Below are 25,502 nucleotides of genomic sequence, written 5' to 3' on the forward strand. Positions count from 1 at the left end.
CACAGCCCTTGTGTGTGTGTGTGTGTGTGTGTGTGTGTGTGTGTGTGTGTGTGTGTGTGTGTGTGAGCACCAGAATGTGTGTCTATGCATGTAGTATTTTTGTTTAGGTCTGTTTCCACTTGTGCTCAGTGAGGAATCCTAGAAATGCAGGAGTATAAACATATCCAGTATCTTGATTGGAGATCAGAATTATTATTGTTAGTAGTAGTGGTGGTAATATTATTAAGCACAGTGTACCTCATTAGTTCTCATTAGTTAACCTCATTAGAGCAACAGCAACATTTGTTACAGAAGTTATTATACTTTGTTTAAAAACTACAACTATTAGTTCATGTTAGCTTGGGTCCATTAAATAATACAGTTACAAATTTTACTTTTAATATAGTGTCATTAAATGTTGAAATTAACTAAGTCTAATAAATGATGTAGAAGAATTTTTCATTGGCAGTTTATGTTAACTAGGCTAATACATTAGCTAATGTTAAAGGTGCAATAGGTGATTGTCTTCAGAAACATTTTTTTGTTATGCTGGTTGAAAGTCTCTTCACATCCCGATAGCAATCATTAAGTTAAGTGGTCTAAATGTATTTATCTGTATTTATATATTCTGTGGAAGGTGTAGGACCAAGAAATGTTCATCCAATCAAAACGCTCGGTCCGAGCGATAACGACCCGGTTTGTGCAGACAGGATAGGCCTACGTCATCAGCGCGTTCACGCACGCTGTGCAGACAGAGTGAGAATAGCAGACAAACATCAACAACCTGATCTTCCTTCCTGGTATTGTAGTACTTTTAATGTTTTCTCACTGGTGAATGACACATGATGTAGCCCAGTGGTTCCCAGTTCCAGTCCTCGTGCCAAAATGCATATTTTGCATGTCTCGCTAACACACCCGATTCCGATAACCAGCTCGTGGGAAAAGTAGGCTATCCTTAAAATGCATTCACAAATCGGAATAATTTGTAATAAATAATTATTTACGGCATTTTGAAGTGCCCACGATAACGATATAGTGCATGGTCATAATCATGATATCGCATTACTGAATACCGGCACAAGTCTATTATGCATCATTTGGTGGACTTTTGACAGCTCCAGAGATCATGTTAAAACTACAGATAGTACAGATAGTGGCCAAATTAAAAGTGCATTATGGGTGTTGAAGTTTTTTGGTGAAAGCCCTTTTTTCTGTTTTCTCTAGTCATGAGGCATGGATTTGTGTGTTTCTACTGCACAGACAGCCAAGTTTTATTAAAAGCCAATCTTGTCAGGCAGAGACACATGACCTGGAGAGAAGAATGACGAGAGAGTGCTAATCAACTCCAGCTGCATCCATGCTACGATTTAAGTGCAAACAAGAAACTGAACTCTTAAAGAGTGTTTATCAGAGTAAGCTACGCCCTCTGTCCCGTTTACCCCCCCTCTCTCCCTCATAATGAGGGCACAAATTGGGTCCACTCTCTCATTGGCATTTACACTGGCACAGCTATCTGATGAAGGGCTCTTTATGTGCTTTGATCCTGTTTGGTTTCCTTCTAATGATCAGTTGACTCCCCCTCAGTGAGCTGCACTTAAGCCCGCATGTTCTCTGTCACTCAGTCTAATATGTAAGCATGGGCTGGTTACCCACAGCAAACAGCGTTCTAGGATCTAGAAATGTCTGTGCCACGCTGGACTGGTGATTACTGCCGAAAACCAGCATGTTTGATAATGTTCTGCTGGAGCCTGCTTTCTGGGGAGCAGGCACTCGCGGTTCAGCCATCAGATGTGCCTGCAGTGATGCAGAGAGAGGGAATAGAAACAGAAAGAATTCCACGGTGTGTGTAATGTGCGTATAGTCAAGTTAAGAGCTTTAGGAGGAGATTTTATGTGGCTGGTAAGTTTAATTTAAAAGAGACAGCTGCTGGTTGAGATAATGAATTAGATGTGTATATTTTGTGACTTTTTTATCTCACAATTCAGACTTTTTTTTCTTGCAATTCTGACTTTTATTTCTCAGAACTATAAGCTTACATCTAGCAATTCTGACTTTTTTCTCTGAATTCTGAACTTACATCTTGCAATTCAGTTTTTCGCAATGGAATAAAAAGTTAAAAAGCTAATTGTGACTCTTTGCTGTTGAGAGTTTATATTTCAGTTCTGAATTTTTTTCTCAGAATTGCATGTCTATATCTTGTTTTTCTGAGTTTAAATCTCACAGTTCTTAGAATTGTAAGAAAAAAGTCAGAATTTGTGAGGTATAAACTATATATAAAAAAATAAGCTTACAAAGTATAAAAATGTCAGAATTTTGAGGAAACATTCTGTTTTTTTATTCTGTCGGAAACAAGCTTCCATAGTAGTGTATGCATGTATGAAGCCACTGTTTGTTTGTTTGTTACTACTGCTTATTTAAAAAAAAAAAAAGATAATCTATAATTTTGTATAGCCTAAATAAGACAAATATTTTTATCCTTTGGTTTGCATCCATCAAATAAAGCCAAATAAATTCTAAATACTTTACAAATGAGTGGTAATTCACTAATTATATCATTAAAAAAAATCAATATAATTATATCATTAAAAAATAATTGATTCAATTTTACTGTAAATACAATACAAATGGATAGTATTATATAATAATTATAATTATGTATAATAATCATATTATTGAAGTGTATACTTTACTGGATTTTACTATCTATATATTAAATATTTTACAAATAAATGGTAGTTCATATAATTTTATAATTAAAGAATTTAAGTTATTGGATTGTACTAATTTATTGTATGTATTTATAGATAATATAAATATAGATATATATACACACAATTTCTTATGAAAATAAGTAAATTGTGATATAAAATTGCTTGTACCATGATAAAAGATTCTGATCACACTGTCTACCCCTAGTGTGTGACATCATTGTTTACTCTGTGCTAAGGCCAAGAGCACAGTCTCCAGCAGAATCATATCACTGCCGGCGCTCTCTCTTACATGCAGATTCACAAATAAACACATGCCACCTGCGCTCCACAACAGCACATTTCTCTGGTCCAGGTGTGGGCCCTGACCATCTGCACCGTGCCTCTAATTACTACACCACCGTGTGGAATCATTTAAGCGGTGTTTATTTGCGTATGCCCACATGCGAGCGGCTTTTGGCTCTGCCACCCTGTGTGTATGTGCTATCTGCTGGGCACACGAGGAGAAGCAGAGTCACTGTCTCTTCGCTGGCAGGCACGCTTCTTTTGCTTTGAGCCAGTAGAACAGGATTTACGAGCACCTGTCACAGAGGTATGTGTCTCCTCTCCTCCCCCACCAGCGCAAATCATCAGGGCCACCCAGTCCCTGCTATCGTTTTAGCACTGTACAGTGTGTGTGTTTGAGATGTTCTGTATACACACCAGATAATAACTGAAAAATTATGGACACCACCATTCTGCATCTGATGTATGTTTAAAACACTGCATATATCTCAGCAGTTATGAGTCCCTGCTGTCCGTGACTGTTTATACAATGGACAAAGTTTAACAACATGTAACATCCACAACATATACAATACAAATCATGCTGAGAATAACACTCTCCACAAGGTGCCAAAACACAATCTTTGGCCATTATGTGCACAAATATTTTATGTACGTACTTAAAAAAAAAAAAATCTATTTTTACATATTTTTCATAGTTTTTGGCTCTATTTTGCACTTTTTTCCCATTGGATACTTCACTTTAGTCATCATTAAAGTGAGTCTTTTTTTACAAGAAAGCATAATACATGGTTTTATTTTTCCTAAAATTGATAGTATTGTACCTCTACTTTTTCAAGTAGATTGTGTGTGAATTATACAGAGACTTTTAGGGAGCTTGACATTTCAACAGGAATTTTTCAGGTCACACCGTTAACTAAACATCATCTCATATTAAACATGGAAACATTTTAGTAGCTTATTTGTAATATGCAAGTGTTTTTTCCAAGTCATAATGACAGTGTTAATGTTTTGTCAATATTCCATCCAATGATGATCCTAATGAAAAATACTCGGGTACCTTAGTGACCTGTTGCTATGGTTACTACTTCAGGCAAAGACAATTTATGTCTGTGAGTGTTTATTGAACCCATAGATTTTTTTTTATGTTTTAAAAAGAAGTCTCTTATTCTCACCAAGGCTGCATTTATTTCAGTGCACCCAAAAAAGTACACACATTAATATTGCAAAATATGAATACAACTTAAAGTAACTGATTTCTATTTGAACATATTTTAAAATGGCAAAGCTGAACTGTTGATTAGCCATTACTCCAGTCTTCAGTGTCACATGATCCTTCAGAAATCATTCTAATATGCTGATTTGCTGCTCAAGAAACATTTCTTATTATTATCAATGTTGAAAACAGTTGTGCTGCCTCATATCTTTCTATTTTATTATTTACTTTAAATTAACCATAACTTGTTCTTTATACACTTAATGAACATTTTCCCAAGTCCCATTATTCTGAAAGCTGAAGCATTGTTTAGAAGTTCAGATTATGAATTATCTTAAATGACAAACACTTCATTTATATTTAAAAGAATTAAACAACTACAGGTAACTTGTGAGATCTTGAGATTAGCACTTTTTACAGTAATACAGTGAATCATTTAAAATCTCTCCTGACTTCAAGCACTGCAGTGATCCTGCCTAACTGTGTGTGTTGTTTGCTTCATCTTTCTCTCTGTGTGTGTTTTGAATGCAGCAGAGCTGCAGAGGGAGGGAAGCATCGAGACGCTCAGCAATAGTTCTGGCTCCACCAGTGGCAGCATTCCCCGAAACTTCGAGGGCTACCGGTCCCCTCTCCCCACTAATGAGAGCCAGCCCCTCAGCCTCTACCCCACCGCATTCCCCTAAAACCAGCCGTCTCAGACCCAAGGAAACCTCTCTGTCGCCTTTGGACAATCTTGACAGTACAACCACAACGCATCACCCACGAGAGAGGCCACACTCTCACCCTGCATCCTGCTCTCCTATATAATTTCTCTCTTCTTTGAAATGTGGATTTTCCTTTAATCAAACACGGCATGCAGGAAAACAATGTTCAATCAGGCCCGGTGTTAACATCCTTCGTCATTCACTTCCCTTGTAGATTCATTTTAATGTTGCCTCCACCTGAGAGAGGGAGAGAGAGAGAGAGCGCGAATATTAACTTTGATGGGTTGGATGTACTGTAGAAGGGATCCATTGGAGTTGCCACTTTTCTCAAAGATGTGTCATATTACCAATATCATTATCAATCGAACTTCCAGTGCGTATCTTTATTGAATGCATGTGCGTGAGTGAGAGTGTGTCTTCATCAAATACGAGTCCTGATTATCTCTCAGTAGTTGAGTTTAGGTTTGAGCTTAGAAAGCGCTATGCTGATTTTTTTTTTTCTGATCAACACATCATTAGACAAATAGTGTTTGATAGATTTTAGTAAACGTGTACTGTAACATTTGAATTGATTTGACTTTTATAGGTAATCAAACATGGTTATGTTTACCATTTAATCTTGTGTTACATTATAGTGTTCATTATTCCGCACATTTTTTTTCTGTATATTTGATTTTTTTTTTTTTTTTTCAGTTTTTTGGATTCAATTTTATTTGCTTTATAAATGAAGTAGTTTCAAATTATTTAAATTCCTTTTCAATTTAGGGGGAAAATGAAACGTATTAATTTTTTCAAAAGGGATTTTTGTGTTCTAATGTTTCCTTGTTTGATTGGCTTTAATAGGATGTGTGCGAGGCTGATATTTAGCAGTGGTGCTCTCAAGGATCCACAGCAAATTTCATTCAGCTCAGGTGATTTAGACACTACCCAAATGTTAAAAAAGTAGTTCCATCATTATCATTCTCATTATTATCATCAATAATTTGTATTAGCTTATTTAACTATTTAAAAAGGCTTTGTTTGAAGAACTTGTTTGACTGGATGTAATATTTTACATACACTCACAACACATAGTTATTGATAAATACCGATTAAACAAGAAATGTGAATACATGGTCCTAATCATCAGCTTGTCAAAAAGCTTAAAGAGCCTGCTGTTGGCTGATAGCACTGTGCATGTTGAAAGCCTCAGTAGCTGGAGAGGAAACATGAAGAGTTTGTTCACCGTAATTTATTACGCCATTCAAGTTGGCATGACTTTAAGTCTGAATGCAGTGCACATGCTTTGGATGGACTATATTTTTTGTAATAATACTTTCGCGATGTGATCTTGAAATAGGAATTTATGCAAGTGAATTTAGCGAGTCTTCTATACATTTGCGTGTTTGCGTAATACAGAATATGCATTCTGACTTCCTTAGTTTGTTGTTTTCCCTTGTTAACTTACTTGCTCTCTCCTGAATATATTTGTTATACAAAAAATAAATAAAAAATAAATGCATTTAAATTACAAGATAAAAATCTGGGCCTGAGGCTACAAATCTCAATCACTGCCTTTGTTTAGGGAACTGTTTTTTATCATCACGAATCTTCCACAGGCTTCAGGACAGGCTGAGATTTCTTCCGTCACTGCTTTAGTTGCATGTGTGTGAGCTTTGTTTCGTGATATTATAATGAAAGGTTTATTTGCAATTATATAGAGCAGCTGAATTTTCCAGAACAAGCTGTCTGTTGTTAAACTTATTTAGGAATTTATCAATATTATAAATGTGCTCTTAAAATATTGAACTTGCAAAATTATTTTAAACATGTTGAGTAATTATATCTGATAGGAAACAATATAATGTGTATACAAAGTGCCATTTTCTTATAAAAACATTATTATGCAACTTGACCTGATGCAGTAGACCGACAAAATCACAAAAAAGCCATTGTTGTTATCATAGTGATTTTTATTGTGCCGAGTCAGACAAGCAGAAATGTGTTGCATGCAAAGAAGCAAAAGGTAATTTTTTTCACTTTTCCATTCTCACCAGCATCTTAAAGCATCTTCTCAACGCTTCCACCTTACACACACACACACACACACACACACACACACACAATCACCCTTATACAGTAATGCTGCACACAGTGTCTCAAAGGCGACGTGAAGCAGTCATGACGGTGTGGAGGACAGTGGCAGAGCTCAGACTCTCCATCTGGGAAGGTCGGCCCTCGATTCTCTCTGTCTTCTTCCAGACCGCCAGTGCCACCTTATCACTGGAGCGACAGCCTATAAATACCAACAGAAGATAGTAGGCATTTCAGTGAGGAGTGTCAGAGGTTTCCTCCTTTCTGCGGGGTCAGAAGGCTGCTGTGCAAATTTGTACATTTAGTTAAAGAAGCATTAATCTATAAACAGTCTGCCGTTTAGTCACTGTGGCACTGATACAGAATCTACCAAGAGTCAATCAGTCAAGGCTTGTTGGCAATACATGTAAGATTTTGTGGCTGTTTGTTCCAAAACACTCCTTGACTTCTCTACACTCCATGTATCCCAATGGGAACGGGCTCCATTCAGTAACAGGCTGCTTTCTGGCACGGCTGCTGGTCTCTCCCCCCTTTGGAGGTCATGCATCCCTTAACTACGAACTGAACTAATGGCAGCTCCTCTTGAACCATAAACAGAAAACATAAGGTTAATGTCTTTGAAGGGGAAAAAATAGTGAATCTCAACCACCTTAGAATAAAGTATATTTTACTGTTTTCTTGTAGGTATTTTTCTTAACACAATAACCAAAAATCCAGTAACTTGTTTTTCATTTTATATCTGCATGAAGATCTCTTTTGGCCCCATGCAGCCCTGTTTTCTGGATGTGGAAATAAAAGCTTGTACATTTGTACTAGCTTTGCTGATTTTATTCGCATAATGCATTGTTTATAGAGTTTAGTGGACAAGATTTTATTAAAAATAAAAAAGACATTAACCTTGCTAAAATTTAAGAACATTAATATACATCATTCAGGTAAGCGTCTCTTTTGATCAGTATATTTTGTATAGAGAACAATCTTAGTTGGGATATATCTTTTTTTTACCTTTCAAAAAAAGGTAACAGGGTTGACAGTTTTACCTATTACAAGTCTTGTGTGTTGAGTTCATGGCACTACAAGGTGTTTAAGATGATATAATTCTGATATTTATACAAATATCCTTTATTCAATCAACAACTGTTTAGTACAACAAAAAGTTTAAAATGTTTTGTACAAAATGTGACTGACAGTGCAATGTAAATAATAATATCATGTTGGGATTCCCAACATATTATTATTTACATTGCACTGTCAGTCACATTCATTATATTTTAAAGGCATTCTTTATCTGATATAAATGTTTAAGAAAGTCACTTCACAAATGCTTTGGTGAAAATGTATAAAAGCGTCATTTCCTGTAGGCCTAATAACCAAATTATTCGCGCGGTTCGAAGGAGCTAAAGTGTTCTCCACACAATGTATCTGCTGTATTCTACATTAGCCTATTTACGAAACATATTTTCCAAAATAAATAAATGTTTGCAGCCAGGGGCTGGTTGGTTGGAGGTTGGCTGTTGCCTTCCAGTAAACCGTAGACAATCGCTTCGTGTTGTAATATGTTACTTGTCAATCAGACGAGGCGTGTGAAGCACTCATCTCCACAACTGTTTGAGAGACAGTAAACTGAATAATATCTGACAGGTCCTGTGGGATTAAAGGGGTCAGTGTTGACAATAATGTGTGACACACTATTTTTCAATTAGCTGCTGAATAGCTTCGATTAGATCAACTTATCTTCAGGATCCCCACACCACACCTGGACGCGCATCTCATCAGCGTCCTGATCGAAACGGTGGGCGTCTGTTTGCTACTCACAGACTCAACGCTAACAGATACAGTGAGAACAATCTTCCTTTATCTTGAAGTCATTCTCACTGAATAGCGCTGGATTGATTGTGAAAGGGTGGTTGTTTTATATTATTGATGTTACTACGCAGAGTTCCCCCCCTCATCCCTTATTTCTTATCCTATTACAATGACAAGTAGCCTAATCTTTACTATTTGAGTCTGTGGAAAAACATTATTTAGTATAAAGTGTATAATAAAGTATATTTAAAGACATTAATTATAAAGTCGGAAACACACATTGGGTACATGCAAATCGTATATAATATAGAAAATATGTTTATTTATTCACACTGCACAATAGCCTACATTTTGGAGGTGATAAAATGATTAGTATTTTACAATTGTTCGTTGGAGAGTAAAGTAGGCTACCTAAAGTAAAGCTACTTGTTTACAGTGAGTTAATATAATCTCAGTAAAGTAAAATAATTACCTAGATGTGTGCAGAGTAATAAAATCTACAGCATTCGTATTGCTGTTTTAAAACAACAGGATAACCGTCACAAAAGGAAGTGAAAATAATAAAAAATAAAATATTAAATAGCTATTTAACGAATGATACGTCTATTTTTTATCTCATTCCGCTGTTGTTATTAAAAAAAAACATATTAAAACTCCAAATGGAACTGTATATTACTCAAAGTAAAAATCCAACACAATACATTAGAAACCTTAAGCTCAATTGTTGTTACAAGTTAAATTAATGGAAACAAAGATGTTTTAACATAATGATGAAAAACGTTTAGTGCTGAACCTGGTTAGTGTATCATTACATTAGATCTGAAAGGCAATCTACAAATATTTATTAACAAATAACTTTAAAATTTACAAAACGGTAAAGCACTTGTTGCATATAAACGGAGCATGATGCTTCATCGCTGAAGTGGAAATGATGGACTCAGTCAGCATCACACAGCACAAAAGCTCAGGGGACCGAGAAAGTCCTCTCTCTCTCTCTCTCTCTCTCTCTCTCTGTGTTTGTCATCATAAAGGAAACAAATTAATCACTGATTTAATTACTAATACAGTGTGATATTTACATGTGTAGCCTTGCTGTTCACACCTCTACATATCAGCTTCATGGCTAATATATGTTAAATGTGTTGCTTCTTGTGATTCTAACATTTTAAAAATGTTTTTGGTTACACAATCTATGGTTGTATCAACAGGTTATTGCTAAAGCATGAAACAGAGCCTGTTATTATTTTCAGTTGTTACGGATGTTTGCGAAACACAATTATCAATGTGTAATACTTAACATTACTTAGTATAAAATAACCGAGCTAAGCGTTCAGTGTGTTAAACTCATGCTTGAAAAAAAATGTTTTATATTGAATTGAGAGAAAAAAAACGGGTTTCCATACTAGACCACATTTTTTTGGTTTGCTTTTGTCTCTGATGATGGCACTACACGGCACTGAACGGGCAGCAGAACCAGGTAAAATAATTCCCTGAGGTCATTAGAGCGCCCCCACCTGTTACCTGAAAAGGTGTAGCTTCTAATAACCATCATGCCGTGCTTCGCCCAAATCAATTTAAGCAACAGATTTAGTCATTTTGGGTTGATTCTGAAAGTTCAGAATTATTAAAGCATTATGGGGAAAATACTGGAGGATTTGCTGATGCTATTGAATATGATGATTGCATGAATGATTTACCATTTCCACCAAGAAAACTAAAAATATAAAAAATATCTTGATTGTTTTGAAGCGATTGTTGGTTGATCACTGAAGCCGGTGCATATTTATTAATTCGAACCTTCTTTTTTCCCTAAATGCCTAAAACCAGGGAACCTGTTTCTCTACAAACTATATCTTTATCACTATTAATAAATGCCTATAATATATAGTTAACTACGAACGCCTTATAAAGATAACATGTCGCGACTCGCTTTCAAACAAAGGCTAATATGTCTTGTAAAAATACAACAATGAAATTATACAGTGTAGCAATATTTCTGCAGTGTTAGACCTAATAATTGTGAATTCGACTGTTTCAAAAAAGTTACAACCAAATTATGATCCGTAACATATGATAGTTTGGTTTGGCTCAAATTTTGATGAACATTTTCTGACAAATAGTAGGTTAAATTTTTAAAACCCACTTATGAGGACATCTACAGTGGTTCTCATTCATAGAAATCATGTTTTGTTCTAAATCTATTGAAATCAACAGGTTTGAGGATTAGGGTGGGGTTAACAATAGCATCACCTCGGAATAAAGATTATTGTGCTACGTGTTTTATACTAACATGTGTTTTATTTATAACATGCTACGTGTTTTATAGTTTCAAGGAATGGGCTTTTAGATTTGTGGAGTATTCTATTGCAAATATACTTCTGGGCAAAAGGAGAGTGGGAGCGAAGAAGCAGAGCACCAGAGCTGTCTATAAAATTGTTGTCTCGCATCCATCAGGTACAGCATGTCCACGTCCAGAGGAGGTTCTGCTGACTCGGTTGGGTGGGTGATACAAAATGGGCTATGCGAAGAGCAAATTGTACGATTTGGCAAAATAAGCACGAGCAGATCAAATACACTGTCCTAATGAAAAAGAGGAGACACGCGGAAATGTATACATGGTGTGTGTGGATGGGAAGTAAGAATGGAGGAGAGAGAGCTGGACGGAGAGGAGGAGGAGAGGGGGCTGCTAGCTGGTGGAGGCGCTGGGTAGCTATACATGTGACAAGGGGAAATATGAGGGACTTTGACAGGTCTTCAACGGTCTGGCGCCAAGGCCTCAGTCTACTGGCTAAATATAGCAGGAGAGATGATGCAGAGAGATGATGAAAAGATGAAAAGAAGGAGCAACAATGTAAAAGCAGAAAAAAGGAGCAACGGTAATTTAATGATCAGCCCTAGAGGATCATCTGGTTTCATATATGTGAAAGGTATTGCAAAGGTTTGCGTTATCTTTTTGCAGGAACTTATTAATTTCCTTAGAACCTGGAAACACAATTAGACACATTGTCTTACAGCTGACACCGTCTCAAGGACACAAAAACTGACAGAAGCAGATCATGCATAAAAGTTTGGCACCAGGCTATTTTTAACTAATGAAAATGTCCTCTGGTCGAAGCTGATGCACATAGACACTTCTCTACATCTCCTGACAAACCTTTACCCATGTTTTTTTTTTTTGTTGTTGTTTTTTTTCATCATTACAATCATTCGGAATACAAGTGGTCATTGACTTTTCGACGCCTCGTTGTTTTGGCAGTAAACAGTGGCAGTGCTGTAAAAAGTTTTCCAGCATGAACGCTTTTTAAATCATGTGTGATAAGAGCTCAGCGCATGATTACATTCTTGTCGGTTTAGATGTGTACAGCAGGAAAAATAAATCTGGCGTAATTGCAGAGACTTTGTTGATGTGATTACTTCCTTAAGTATATACATAGAAAACCATTCCCATTCCCCATGTGTGGTTAATCTCTTCCCAATCCAAATCACTCTCCAAATCGAAATGACTGTGAAACTCAGCATATAGGAGAGGTATGGGTCAATTATCTAGCGTAATTGCAAAGACTTTGTTGATGTGATTACTTCCTTAAGTATATACATAGAAAACCATTCCCATTCCCCATGTGTGGTTAATCTCTTCCCAATCCAAATCACTCTCCAAATCGAAATGACTGTGAAACTCAGCATATAGGAGAGGTATGGGTTTGTTTTACTCTCATCAGACAATTGAGATAATGTATTTTAGCATGGCTATTAATTTTAGCTTTAAATAATGAAGATTTTATATCAGGAGACACACTACTTATTTTCTTGTTTGCCATTTCGTTTGGCTATATTTAAACATTCTCCATCATAAAAGCAGCAAAACGTTTTAATACAAAATCTGCATGTATTTAGCTATATTGTCCTACCATAAATTTTGAACATTTTTCGTTCGTATATTGATTTATTTTCATTCTGTATTATGTTAATTTGGTATTATTTTCCCGTCTTTTAAAACAAAATCGTATACTATTTAAATAATTAGCATACCTGTCTGGTAAAGGCGAACATATCCCATATTTTAGTGTCAGTTTGAATAAATCCCGCTTTAGCTCTGTGTCTGTTCACTCGTGGCTTCGGCAACAAGTGTCTGCCTACCTGGTCTGCTTTTTTTCTGTTTACGGTGCGGATTTAGCTAATATATTCTTATGCATTGTTATGTTGTGAATGCGTTATTTAACTTCTCACTAGACAGTCATGAATTTGCTAAACATGTTATCCGTGTTATCTTTGATTAATATTTAATGTTAAATTCGAAAACGCGCAATACAAACATTTTTAGAAAGATCGTTTAGCTGTTTTAATGACAGTATACTGGCGTGAGCTGCAATCCGTAATGCTCTGTAATGAAACCTATGCTCTCTAAACCATTGTATGTCTAATTTAGTAAATATCACAAATCGTGCAACTAAACACAAAAGGCCTGTATTAAACGTCCAAGCTGCCGTTTTAAAGAACAACTGCAACCGAATCAAGTTTCTGGCCAGCTGTTGACAAAAACAATACACTCTGATTTTTATTTTGTAACTTTTCAGTATTTTATAAGCTATATTTAATCACTCTATCAGGTCCTCTCTGGCACAGTAAGGGTTAAACATCCAGCCTGTCATCATGTTCTGCTGATTTGTATCGAAGTGTAAAAGCGACAACATTCCGCAAACGGTTGAATCCGTCCGCACAAAAACATAGATTGGACATTGACGCGTTTTGGAATTATTGGAAGTATTCAGTGCGACATCTGATCGAAAGGCATACACTGAAATGCTAATTTATAAAGATCACAAGTCATTTGGAGAAAAAGAAGGTAAGCGCAAGCGAAAACTTTGGCGTAAATGCTAAAGGGATTGGAGTGCACTGTTAGAGGATTTTGGAGTAAATATGAACTGACAAGAGACGGATCTTACTGCTGTACGTCAGCCGACTGGCGCCAAGCGGCTATCTAACAAACCCAATCCAAGTAAATCTAGAGTCCACGAGTGGATTTCTTAAAGGTATAGACTACACTTATGGCTCGACCCACTGCTAAAACTACAGGTCGAAAGTAGATGGTGAACATTTATAGTGGCCTGGCACTTAAACCTAAATGCACTGAGATATATGTTATTTTTCGAGCATATGCTTTTATCCGATCACCTGTGCATTAAGCGTTAGGATCAATAAAATACATGTAAATTCACGAATACAATACATTTACATTCCCTAAACAGTTGTATATTGCGACATAGGCTAGGCTATATGAAGTATATTAAAAAAGGTTAACAACCGCAGATGTCTGTTAAGAGTTAACAGTTAAGAGTAATGCAGCACTCACCAAAATTATATTTACATTGGTCTTTAGATTCCATCAACTTTCTTCCTCTTTCTTCAGTATAGCGCGTGGCTGTGCGCTTTGAATGACCCGGTGCAGAATTTAAAGTACCAATGTCCGATTTTTGGCTGCTGTTCCTCACATGAAGTCGGTCGGGACACACGCACGCAGCACGGAAATAGTTATTCACACAGTGAAACGTTGAATTCAGTTCATACGCACAACAAGGTCCTTTGGCTATGAGTGTGCAGTGCTACATTATGAACAAAATACTTGTACGCGTCACTTTGACATGAACAGCGAAAAGATAAACGCCATTTGGTGTGTTCCTGATATTTTTACTGACTATTGTGAAGTTATCCTCAATGTACGTTTTAAAAAGCATATAATATTTTGCGCTAATTAATCATAACAATTTGCACTTTTTGTTAATTTACACGTGAATAATCTTAATTCCTAGTTTTCAGTGTTTCAGTTTGTTCCTCGAACAAGGAGGCATCGTAATTATAAAGCGTAAGCCGACCGAGGTGCAGTCACCACCGGCTAAGCACTGAAGGCTGACCCGGTGCTTGGCTCGGAGACGGGGGTGGGATTTCCCGATCTTTTCTGTCATTGGTTAATATTTTATTCTGTTGACATGTTTTCTTACTGCTAATGCTTCCGACACCTTCTTGTCCACCCCCTCTCCTTGAGCCTGGCCGGAGCTGTCAAAACCACGCCTATGGAGGCCCACAATTGGTCCAGAAAGCGTAAAATCAGCAATCAAGGGGGCTTGGTTCATTAGTGCTGGGATCAGAGCAGGAAGGACATGTGAGATAGTTACAGTTGTACAGTGGACAGAGCAAGATCTAACCATTTCAACTCCGTGTCGGCGTAGAATGACTGCGCTTGAATGGACATCCGCATCGAAAGAGTAATCTTTTTATGAGAGCATCTGTTGGAGAACAGGAATCCCCAAATCTGCCTTCAAAGCGTCGTTGCGCTCACTTTGACTGATATTATTACGGGGACTTCGTGGAAACTAGCAGCTACGGGAGTTAAAGTGGAAGATCCTTACCACTGTCTTTGCTCGCCTTTTCGCGATTCACATTTTGCCAAAATTGCCTTGCTGCGCTTTTCCTCCTCGTAGTGAGACACTCTGTCGTCTGGATACGCGCTGCTTTTGCCGGAGAACACCACTAAATATATATTTTTTCACTACGATTGTTGGATGCACCGATGAGAGATCCAGTTTTTACAGGGACGGCGATGGCTTACCACCCTTTCCACGCTCACCGGCCAACCGACTTTCCTATGTCAGCTTTTCTCGCGGCCGCACATCCCTCCTTCTTCCCGACGCTGACCTTGCCTCCCGGGGCTCTCACAAAGCTGATCCCGGACCATACTCTCGCCGGAGCCGCAGAGGCTGGGCTCCATCCGGCTCTGAGTCACCATCATCAGGCAGCTCATCTTCGCAGTCTTAAGAGCCTGGAGCCAGAGGAAGAGGTTGAAGACGATCCAAAAGTCACACTGGAAGCGAAGGACCTATGGGACCAGTTCCACAAAATAGGAACAGAAATGGTTATTACGAAGTCTGGCAGGTGAGTTCACAGTTGCTCTATTTTTAGTCTTTTGTTTCAGTGTTTATACGAGGGAATATTATGATGCACTCAGCATTTCATATATATTCCACAATAAATTCGCCACGGATTGAAAAGGCTTCTTATGTCGATGGCAGTGTAGTTCAGCAGGACCAGGAAATTCATTTTTAAATCTGTCTTTTGCTCGTCGCTCTTATAAGTCATTTCCCCTTTATTTCCCTATTAATGTTTTGCGCGCTGAACTGGCTGACCTAATTATGATGTCAAAGAGACTGTAGAAATGGATGTCTTACTGTCAGAACATGTGTACCTGAACGAGTCATCTGCTCGTTTGACTTATGAAAACAAAATGGGGAAAGTACTAGCGATGCGTATTCTGTGGCTAGCAGAAGGAAAATAGCTGAGGCTTTTTTTGTTGCTTCTATCATTATCAACAAATATTGGCTTTCAAGGCACGGTGTGGCACAGTTAAATTGTGCTTTCATGTATTTCGTAAAGAAAAATGTTCCTCTTGGTCTGCTTATGTACTGAGGTGACAATAAACTATTTTATGTAAATATCCTGACACTTTCACGGAAGATTTAAGTCTTGCGGCGAGCTAAATTATCTGCAGCCAAGTGAAATGTTAATATTTGTTGAACATATGTTTTTAATGCTGTTGTTTTATTGAATAAATCTGGTTAGGGTAAACATAGCACCGAAAACGTTTAAATATTATTTAGTTGTGTTGTTAAAACGTTAAGCTTGCATCTGCCCACATATGCAAATAAAAAAAAATGGGTTATAAAATAAACAGAAATATTTCCTATTTCTACAGGAGAATGTTTCCACCTTTTAAAGCCCGCATAAATGGACTCGATAAAAAAGCCAAGTATATTCTATTAATGGATATTGTGGCTGCCGACGACTGCCGCTACAAGTTCCACAACTCTCGCTGGATGGTCGCGGGGAAGGCCGACCCGGAGATGCCAAAGCGAATGTATATACATCCGGATAGCCCAGCTACTGGGGAACAATGGATGGCTAAGCCTGTTGCTTTTCATAAACTGAAGTTAACCAACAACATTTCGGACAAACATGGATTTGTAAGTAACCCATTTTTTTTTAATAACACATTTTTGTGTGTTGCATGTAGTTCTGTTGTAATCGTGTGTTGCTGTGTAATATATAAGTATAAATTTACTGCCATCTGTGGGCTGTAAAGCTACGCTCGCAATGATTGGACAGGCTTACAATATCGCTGTTTATTACTGGACGAAGAGAATTATGGATGTGCTCGAATGTATGTTTTAGCTTACTTAATTTCCTCGGCCCGTGTAATTCTTTACTGTCGCTACATTGATCTCTTTCTTTGTTTCGGCAAGCTTATAAACCAGATATGGGGTACTAAGTCTTATTTTTATTCGTTATGAATAATGATGACAATGACAGCTTGGTTATGTAATGTAATACTTTATCCTGAGTTTTTTCTTGGCCACTGTTACCTGTATTGTTTATGATAGGCGCAGAGCGCTATAATTTTTATGAGGGGGTGGAAGTCACAAAAAATGAGGTAAAAGGAACCGGAGAGACCTTGAATCAGTTTACAAATAGCAACAGTGAAAGTGTAATTTGGGCTGTTTTGAGTGAGCGTTGCAACAAATTGCATAGCGACCTGTGCAGTCTCTGATAGTTTCAATGAACAATGTTAAGACGGATGCAACGATGCTGACCAATACTCTATACGTGATCATGCAGTCAAATATAGTGTGTGGCCTGCTCCCTTACGCGACTTGCAAACAAATCGACTGGAAACAAATGAAACATTTACATGCATAGCACAACCATTTGATTTTTGTACAGTCAGATAGAAAATACATGCATATACATTTGTGTGTGTGTTCATCACACTTTGTTGTAAACAAATTGCTTCCATAAATTGTACAATTAAGAAACTCTTTTTTATTTCAGATTTAATTTGTGTTATAATAAGTATCAACACCAAATAACTCGTTGCATGCCCGCGTGAATGTTTTCTGTCTACCTGCCACTGGCACAGGCCTGTTGTGATTTAACCCAAGAACAATATTCCACTATTACTACATATATTATGCGGTATTTATTGTCTAAAACGATTTTAAAGACTAATGACTTGAATGGATAATTATTTTGACAAGCACTAATGTTTTCCATTCCTCTTCCTCTCCTTCTCATTAGACCATCCTGAATTCAATGCATAAATACCAGCCCAGGTTCCATATTGTGAGAGCAAACGATATTCTGAAGCTTCCGTACAGCACTTTCAGGACATATGTTTTTCCTGAGACCGATTTTATTGGTGTAACAGCTTATCAAAATGACAAGGTATGTACCCATATTTGGACGAATTTAAGCAGCCGTGCTCTGGACCTTATAGATGTGCACTATATAGTGTACAACTTTACTATATGTTCGTACCATTGCTTTTCTTCTACGATGCGTTTTGCATGTTCTCAATTTGATCGGATTGATAGCTTATGTTCACTTAACAAGAGGAGTAGTATTTATAGAAGTAGTATTTTGAATATGTGAATGCAAAAGCGTATCTTTAAAAAATGTCAAATTCCTCCTGTCCAGTGGTACTTCCAGCTACAGCTCATGTTAATTGTAGTCTGTGTCCGAGGGGCCTAGTGAGCTTGTCGGTATCGTAAAGTTTATGACATAGAGTCACAATCGATTAGCAAGCACTTACGCTCGCCGGTTTGTCCGGGAGCTACACACTCTGAGGCTCAGCAATCAAAGCGTGTCAGTTACTAAACGCAAAAAGCAGAGGCCATCTAGTTTAGCAATCTATGAACTTTAAGGCCTTGGTTTCTCCTGAATTTATAGCCTACAGCGTCCAAATCACTTGGGCACAACGAAAATCGTTCTGTTACATCGCTCTGTATTTTCATGGAACTTGTAAAAACTGGCAATGATTCAAACCACACTATTAATTATTGATAGCAGGTCGGCGTCACTCATCTAGTTCGCCTCTCTTGTTCTCTCTGTTGTGCTGTAGAGAATACCAATTTGACAAATAAAAAAATGTTTGCTCGTGGAATTTTCTCAGGGGGGTCGTGATTTGATCTTTTTCATTAAACATTTTTAATAATTAAATTATCACTCTAAAGTAGCGTGTTTAACGGTGTTGGGATAATAACTGGTGATCATATAAAGGCTTTGCTTTTTAAGCATTTACATCTGAGCATTTGACTTGTAGATTATGAATTCGTGCAGCATAACATTGATAACAACAATACCACTACTGCGATTAATAATATTTTAATACCTTAGAGTTAGACTGCCGCTGTATAATTTTATTAATAATGTACAAATTATGAATATAATATAGGCCTACACATCCATTTTTTTATAAATTTTTTTTGCTTTGCATTCAGATAACACAGCTGAAGATTGATCATAACCCCTTTGCCAAAGGCTTCAGAGACACAGGGAATGGAAGAAGGGAAAAAAGGTAGGTTTTGAAACCTTTATAGTTCACATGCATTATTACGCAATGTAAAATAGCCGAGGAACCGGATTCAAAGACAAAGCCTAGCAAAATGTTTATATTTCAAGGGCTTTATTTATTTATTCTTTTATTTTACTGTGTAGTGTAGGTCAATTTAGGTCATATTTCCTTTTTCACTATTTTAATTTATGTTATAGGAAACAGCTGACCCTTCCATCATTACGCATGTATGAGGATCAGTGTAAAGTGGACCGTGATGGCGCGGACTCTGATGCTTCCTCAAGCGAACCTACAACCGGCAGAGATGCTGGTCATTCACCTGGACCGGTTTCCAGTCCACTTAGATTTAACCGGAGCAGCAGAGGTAGATCTAAATCAATGAATAAATTATATTGCTATGCTTCAAGATCACTGAGAGGAAACATGCCTAAGTGTCATATCATTTACAAGCCTCTGTACTATGCCTTCAGCGTTTTTCAAGACTATTTTAATAATTGACAATGTAATTTTAATAAAGCATTTATACTGGAACAATTTCTCAAACAAGTTATAAAACGAATCCGTCTGGAGCAACACATAAGGCCTGGGTTATGGCTAGCCCTGAATTACATTTCGTTAGATTCGCATAGGCTAAAGCCTGGATGTAGAAAACTAAACCGAACATTCAAAGCTATTTTTTTAAATTGGATACCTATTTATATTTAATCGCATTTATTTTCAGTTGGTCTCATAGTTAGCATACTACACAATATTTTAGCAATACATTTAAAAAGTATTATAAATTGTACAAAAAATGTCGTTAGCCTGTCAAGCGTTATGCAATTTGGCCTACAACTGGAATAAGGCGACACTAAAACGGTATTTGAAAAAAATATACATATGTAGGCCTAAGTAGTCTACTGTATTGAATTTTGTGTTGAACGTGGATAACAAAAATGTTTTTTTGTTTGTTTGTTTGTTTTTTTTTACCACCACAGACGAGAAAACATGCACTGACAGTGAGCACGAATTGGACCACCAAGATGAGCGGTGTGGTGGCTCCAGCAGTCCTGGACCAGAGCCTCCATCTCCAATCAGGTCGAGATGTGAAGACCGGGGGCGGGAGAGGCCTGTTCTGGAGAAGAAAGACGACTATCCAGACTCTCGAAAATCAAGCGATTCTATATTTAGCATAAGAAACTTGGAGAAAGACAAACAAGAGAACAGGCCAAGGAAAGACACAGACTTGTCAAAGAAGGACACGGAAAACGGTGGTCTTAGCGGCAGTAAAGACGGCTTCTCTCCTCTAATGGTACAGACAGAGAGTCCTTCACATTTTGGGGCAGGGCACCTTCAGAGTTTGGCGCTTTCCGGCCTACACAGTCAACAGTTCTTTAACCCACTAAACACCGGACAACCTATATTATTCCACCCGGGACAATTTGCAATGGCACCTGGAGCGTTTTCAGCCATGGGTATGGGACATCTATTGGCTTCAGTGTCTGGAGCTGGTGGCCTGGAGAATGGAAGCCTGTTGGTCCAGGGAACTGGGAGCACCCCGAGTCCTTTTCCCTTTCATCTGTCTCAACACATGCTTGCCTCTCAGGTAAGGGAAATTTCGCCATTAAAATGTAAATCTAGGCCTTTGCCATGATATGCCCTGGCCTGTCTTATGGAAGCACGTGAATGAAAACAGGCTATGGGTTGCATCTAGAGATAGTTTTGCTGAGATGCTTATGCTTTCGCTTGCATGTGGTTGTTAAAATCATAATAATGGCTGTCGAAATATTTTCTGCATTACTAAGACAGAAAAATAAATAAATTGATAAAACTTTAATAAATAAAACTTTAGCCATTGAATACACAAGTCAGATATAGATTTTATAATATCTCAAAATGTCCTTGCAGATGCGTATTATTTCTTTAAAAATGATTCGTGATAAGAGTGATGTAGATTGATTGGCACTTATTTTTGTTACATCTTTGTGATTTTCAGTTGCCTAAAATGTCACAATCGACAATCATTTCTTGTTGCGTCTATTTCTATGCGCCCTAAAAGTCAATAAATACGCCTGCCATTGAAATCAGATGGACTGCGAACAGGTGGCACTATAATCTGTTCAAATTCTGGCTCTCTGAAAATTCGCCATGTAGCAGATTCTCACCTTTCAAACTGTTGCATGCTCGGTGTGCTAAAAGACGTTAACAAATGTCTCTTATTACAGGGCATTCCGATGCCAACCTTCGGTGGACTTTTTCCGTACCCCTACACCTACATGGCCGCGGCAGCTGCAGCGGCCTCCGCCCTTCCCGCGAACAGCAACACGGCCTCCTCGCTCTCCAGGAACCCGTTTTTGAGCAGCTCCACGCGCTCTCGACTGCGATTCAACCCTTACCAGCTCCCCGTGTCGATCCCTCAAAGCACAAACCTGCTCACCACCGGCTTTCCAAGCGGCCTAAACCCCTCATCCGAATCGTCTAAATGCGTTAGCAGGGAAGCGAGTCCTGTGCCTGATCACAAATCGGGGGCGAGTCAGAGAAACGGCTCACCTAAAACAACAATGAAGGAATCCATCAATGAACTTCAGAACATTCAGAGACTAGTGAGCGGCCTAGAGAGTCAGCGGGAGACTTCCTCACCTAGGGATTCACCCAAGTGATCAAGCATCCCCAAACCTATCCAGGGCATGACTTGAATTGCCAGAGGATTTTATTAAGTGGTTCTCTGCGAGAAATTTCATTACGTAGTTTTTGCGCATGGATGACTGGAGTGGAAAAAAGCAAACAGCAGTCAACAAGTAAAAATTAATAAAAGAATACGCTGGACTTTGTGCTCTTGGTGATGGAGATCTGCGTAGGAAGTGCTGCGAAGACAATCTACGGTGTAGCCTAATTGACTCGTTATAGAACATGTTGACAAGACCACACCAATCTATTTAAAAAAAGAAAAGAAAATGAAAAAAAAAAGGAATTTACAAATAAAATAAATTTTTCCGCGTAACGTCAGTAGAATCACTGCTGGTTGCAATATCTAAATGGTGATTCACATAAAACCTGTAGAATGAAAACATCCAAGCTATATCCAAAAAGGAAAAGAAAAAAACGAAGAAAAAATAAAATTAAAAAGGATATTTTAAAAGGGATTGAAATGACAGTTGGACCATTAGTTAAATCCGACAGACAGTTATAACTGAACTATTTAATGTAATTATCAATAAAAGAAACCTAATTCTGTAAATAAGCTACAAGGACCTAAGAATATGCAAATTGATATTAATTTATTCAAAGCTGTACATTTGCGTGTACATAATATTTAGAGTTTAACTCATTGCATTTTTCCTTTTTTCATTTTTCACTATGGTTGTTGTAAATGTAAGCTATAGCGTTTGTTGTTTGGAGACAGCAGGTGTTCCTATCTGTGATGCGTTGCTGTTTAATCTGCCTGTGACACATAATGAAAGCGTGTGCCATCAATGCATTGTAGCAGTCGCTGTAAAAACACTTATCACGCTGCGGGACTCACAAGGTTTGGGAAGCCTCAGGTTAATGTACTCCAACAGAAGAGACCCATTCTTCTTCTTGAGCTGAGTTTATATAAAGAAATATATGAACGTGTCCCGTTGTGCTGGCTGTCCGGATTTTCCTGTTGTTGTTGTTGTTGTAGGATTCTTTCACAATTTCAATAAAAAAAATCAACGTGTTTAAATATGTTTACATTTATGGCACTACGTTACCTCAATGACAAGCTGCACTATTACTAATGACATATAATTTATGTATTAGGGAGGTAGCCTATACGGACTTATAACAGGTCACTGACAATGTTTTTTAGAAGAACATGAAAAAAAAAACAATTTATATGGGGGAAAAAGCAGCAATGTATTTAATAACTGCAACATGCAAGCAGAAAAAAATGTTGGCCAGTATTTGTGATTACTGATCACATGTAATAATAATAAACGTCATGTTTTGGAAGAAATAATAAGTAGAAAATAATAGCCTACGTATAAATATTTACAATTTCATAATGGTTTTTAAAGGCGTTTTTAAAAATGTAGCATATCAGTTTAGCCAAAGCAAAAGCTACTGCGCCCTCTGTCGTAGACTCATGTTCCGGATTATTTTACCCCTCATCAACATCAAAGTGATTTTAAGATACTGACCTCTACAAAGGTAGTTGTTTTATTAGGCCTTTATAGACATCTGCAAACAATTTTGGTTTAGGTGTTTGTTTATTATTATTATTATTATTATTATTATTATTATTATTAACATTAACATGAAAAAGAGTAGACTATTGTAAAACAATACGATTGCAACACATTCAGACCTAACATATAAAAATATTAACACCAGTAGCAACGTAATGTTCTATAATATAGGCTACTGTAGTAATAATAATAATAATAATAAGCTAAAAGTAAATTTAGGAACACATATTGCGAAACCTGAGCTTAGTGCAGCCAAACTATTTTTGTAGACAAAACGCAAACGCATTTTTGTGATAGGCCTATATTTATATATAAATCCATAACAAAGTGAAATAATGACAGTGTTAGCGTTTGTTTATGTTCTGCCAGAAGATGACCCGTAAAAATGTGCTGATGCGGCTTATGTTATTGAGTGAACGCGACTTATGTTCCTTAGTGTCAATTTACCACCAGGCGAAATATGCACTATGATAACATAACTTATTACTTATAATCTAATGTATATAGGCCAATCTGACTAATAATGATGATGACGATAATAATAATAATAATGCATCATGGTACAAAGACCAGAGGTCTAAATTTGAATCCTTTATCGTTTCCAGTGTTTCCTGTGGAGTGCAATGCAACCTATTGTGTTGTTTTAAGCCTATTTTTAGTCGTAGAACTGCAATGTACGAGTATTTATAGACAAAGCTCGACTCGGAAGCAGAACTACCCTCGACTCTCCCCACCTCCTTTCCTTCATTCTCCTTCAATGACCCAGATACGTTGTGCGCTTTTTGGCACCGACCGTTAATGGTTTGAGCGCGCCCAGAACGTAGTTTAGGTTGTTGAGCAGTAATAAGTTGATCAACTGTACAGCAGAGACGAAATATTGGGGGTAAACTACTCTCATGTTAAAGTGAAAGGGTTAAGTGCTGCGGATAGGAGGTTAGGGAGGATGAGAGTTTGGACGCCCAGCCACTTTGGCAGCAGACAGCCCTTTGTCCAGCAACCGGCGCCTGTCGCCTGCCTGCCGGCCATGCAGCTTCCCCACACCCGCGTACAAAGGGACAGATCCCGAGAGTTACAGCTCCTAACTAGAGATCCCCCCCTTTGTTTCTCTTCTTTTCTTTCTTGTGCAATAACCACAAGCCCTCGTTTTCATTAAGGGGCCATTGCTAAACGCTGTTATATTCAATTAACAGACCGAACAACGCAACCTAACTCTTTGTCCAAACTAATCAGTCAATGACCAATCAATAGACTGCGATGACAAGCAATTACGGTTCTGGTACACTACAAAACCAGCGAAGTGTTTACGTATTTAGCTTTAAGTCAACCAAATCGGAAAGCGAGAAGGAACGAATCTAAAAGCACACAGGCCGAAAGTGATAAGCATAGAAGCCAATTACTAGTTGTTTCTTTTATATTAACGAAAAACAGACAAAAGGACCATTGACAACGTTGGGCTTTTCACAGTCGTCTTTTTAAATCTGATCTGCAGCAGAAGCTGAAATTGAACACTGAGAAGCTTGAAAATCTATGAAGGCACTGAGGGGTTGAGATGACTTGTTGCTGATATCATTCAATTCTATGAGGCCCAGAAATACCATGTAAATAAGAGCAAGAAAGACTCTTCAGGCTTATTGCTATTTAAAAGTATAAAAGCACTACATCAGAATTTTAGCTCACATGCACTTGAGCAATCTCTACTGGTTTATGTTAATTTTTTTTTAAAGAACATACAGTCTGTCACACTTGTGCACAGGTTTATGTCAGTTCATACTAATATTTGACTTTGAAACACCTTTCAACACATACAATTATTCTAAAATTAATCATATAATTAATATACGAAAATAATAAAGGTGAGCAAACACCATCACCTAATATTGATTTTAACCACACAGTTCAGAATGTCGTTAAATTAGAATATATTTTGTGAATTTTAAAATTCCAATATCATATTTTTGACATATCTGTTGGGTAAACAAGTGAACACAAAAAAACCCACACTGGGATACATTCAGGTCAACTATATAATATATATGAATGTAAAATGAATGTGGATTTTAACTTAAAGGACAAGTATTTTCATAAATGTCAGGCCAGGGCAAACTGTCACAGATTTTAAATGTTTAAATTTGTACAGTTTAA

General features: G+C 37.4%; 2 protein-coding genes and 1 long non-coding RNA gene across 3 annotated transcripts in view; 2 read left to right on the forward strand and 1 right to left on the reverse strand.

The window, feature by feature from the left end:
• Positions 1-5,538, forward strand: part of LOC107685068 (breast carcinoma-amplified sequence 3-like) — a 269,249-nt gene extending 263,711 nt beyond the window's left edge. Inside the window, exon 24 of the mRNA XM_016481528.1 lies at positions 4,720-5,538. Within this exon, the coding sequence (XP_016337014.1) occupies positions 4,720-4,871 (152 nt within the window). The 3' untranslated portion in view covers positions 4,872-5,538. The remainder of the gene's footprint in view (positions 1-4,719) is intronic.
• A 1,372-nt stretch (positions 5,539-6,910) lies between these two features.
• On the reverse strand, positions 6,911-14,197 carry LOC107685070 (uncharacterized). Its single transcript, XR_001633923.1, has 2 exons — positions 14,122-14,197; positions 6,911-7,167 (listed from the first exon to the last, which is right to left on the reverse strand). It is a non-coding gene; the product is annotated as an uncharacterized LOC107685070 (long non-coding RNA).
• Positions 14,198-14,914: 717 nt separating this feature from the next.
• On the forward strand, positions 14,915-23,000 carry LOC107685069 (T-box transcription factor TBX2b-like). The gene is made up of 7 exons (XM_016481529.1): positions 14,915-15,698; positions 16,516-16,783; positions 17,895-18,041; positions 19,097-19,173; positions 19,368-19,534; positions 20,148-20,755; positions 21,375-23,000. Exons 1-7 carry the CDS (start codon positions 15,337-15,339, stop codon positions 21,807-21,809), a joined length of 2,064 nt encoding a protein of 687 aa, XP_016337015.1. The 5' UTR covers positions 14,915-15,336; the 3' UTR covers positions 21,810-23,000.
• Positions 23,001-25,502: the final 2,502 nt, after the last annotated feature.

The sequence above is a fragment of the Sinocyclocheilus anshuiensis genome, unplaced genomic scaffold (genome assembly GCF_001515605.1).
Source record: "Sinocyclocheilus anshuiensis isolate Anshui unplaced genomic scaffold, SAMN03320099.WGS_v1.1 scaffold914, whole genome shotgun sequence".
NCBI classification, from domain to species: domain Eukaryota; kingdom Metazoa; phylum Chordata; class Actinopteri; order Cypriniformes; family Cyprinidae; genus Sinocyclocheilus; species Sinocyclocheilus anshuiensis.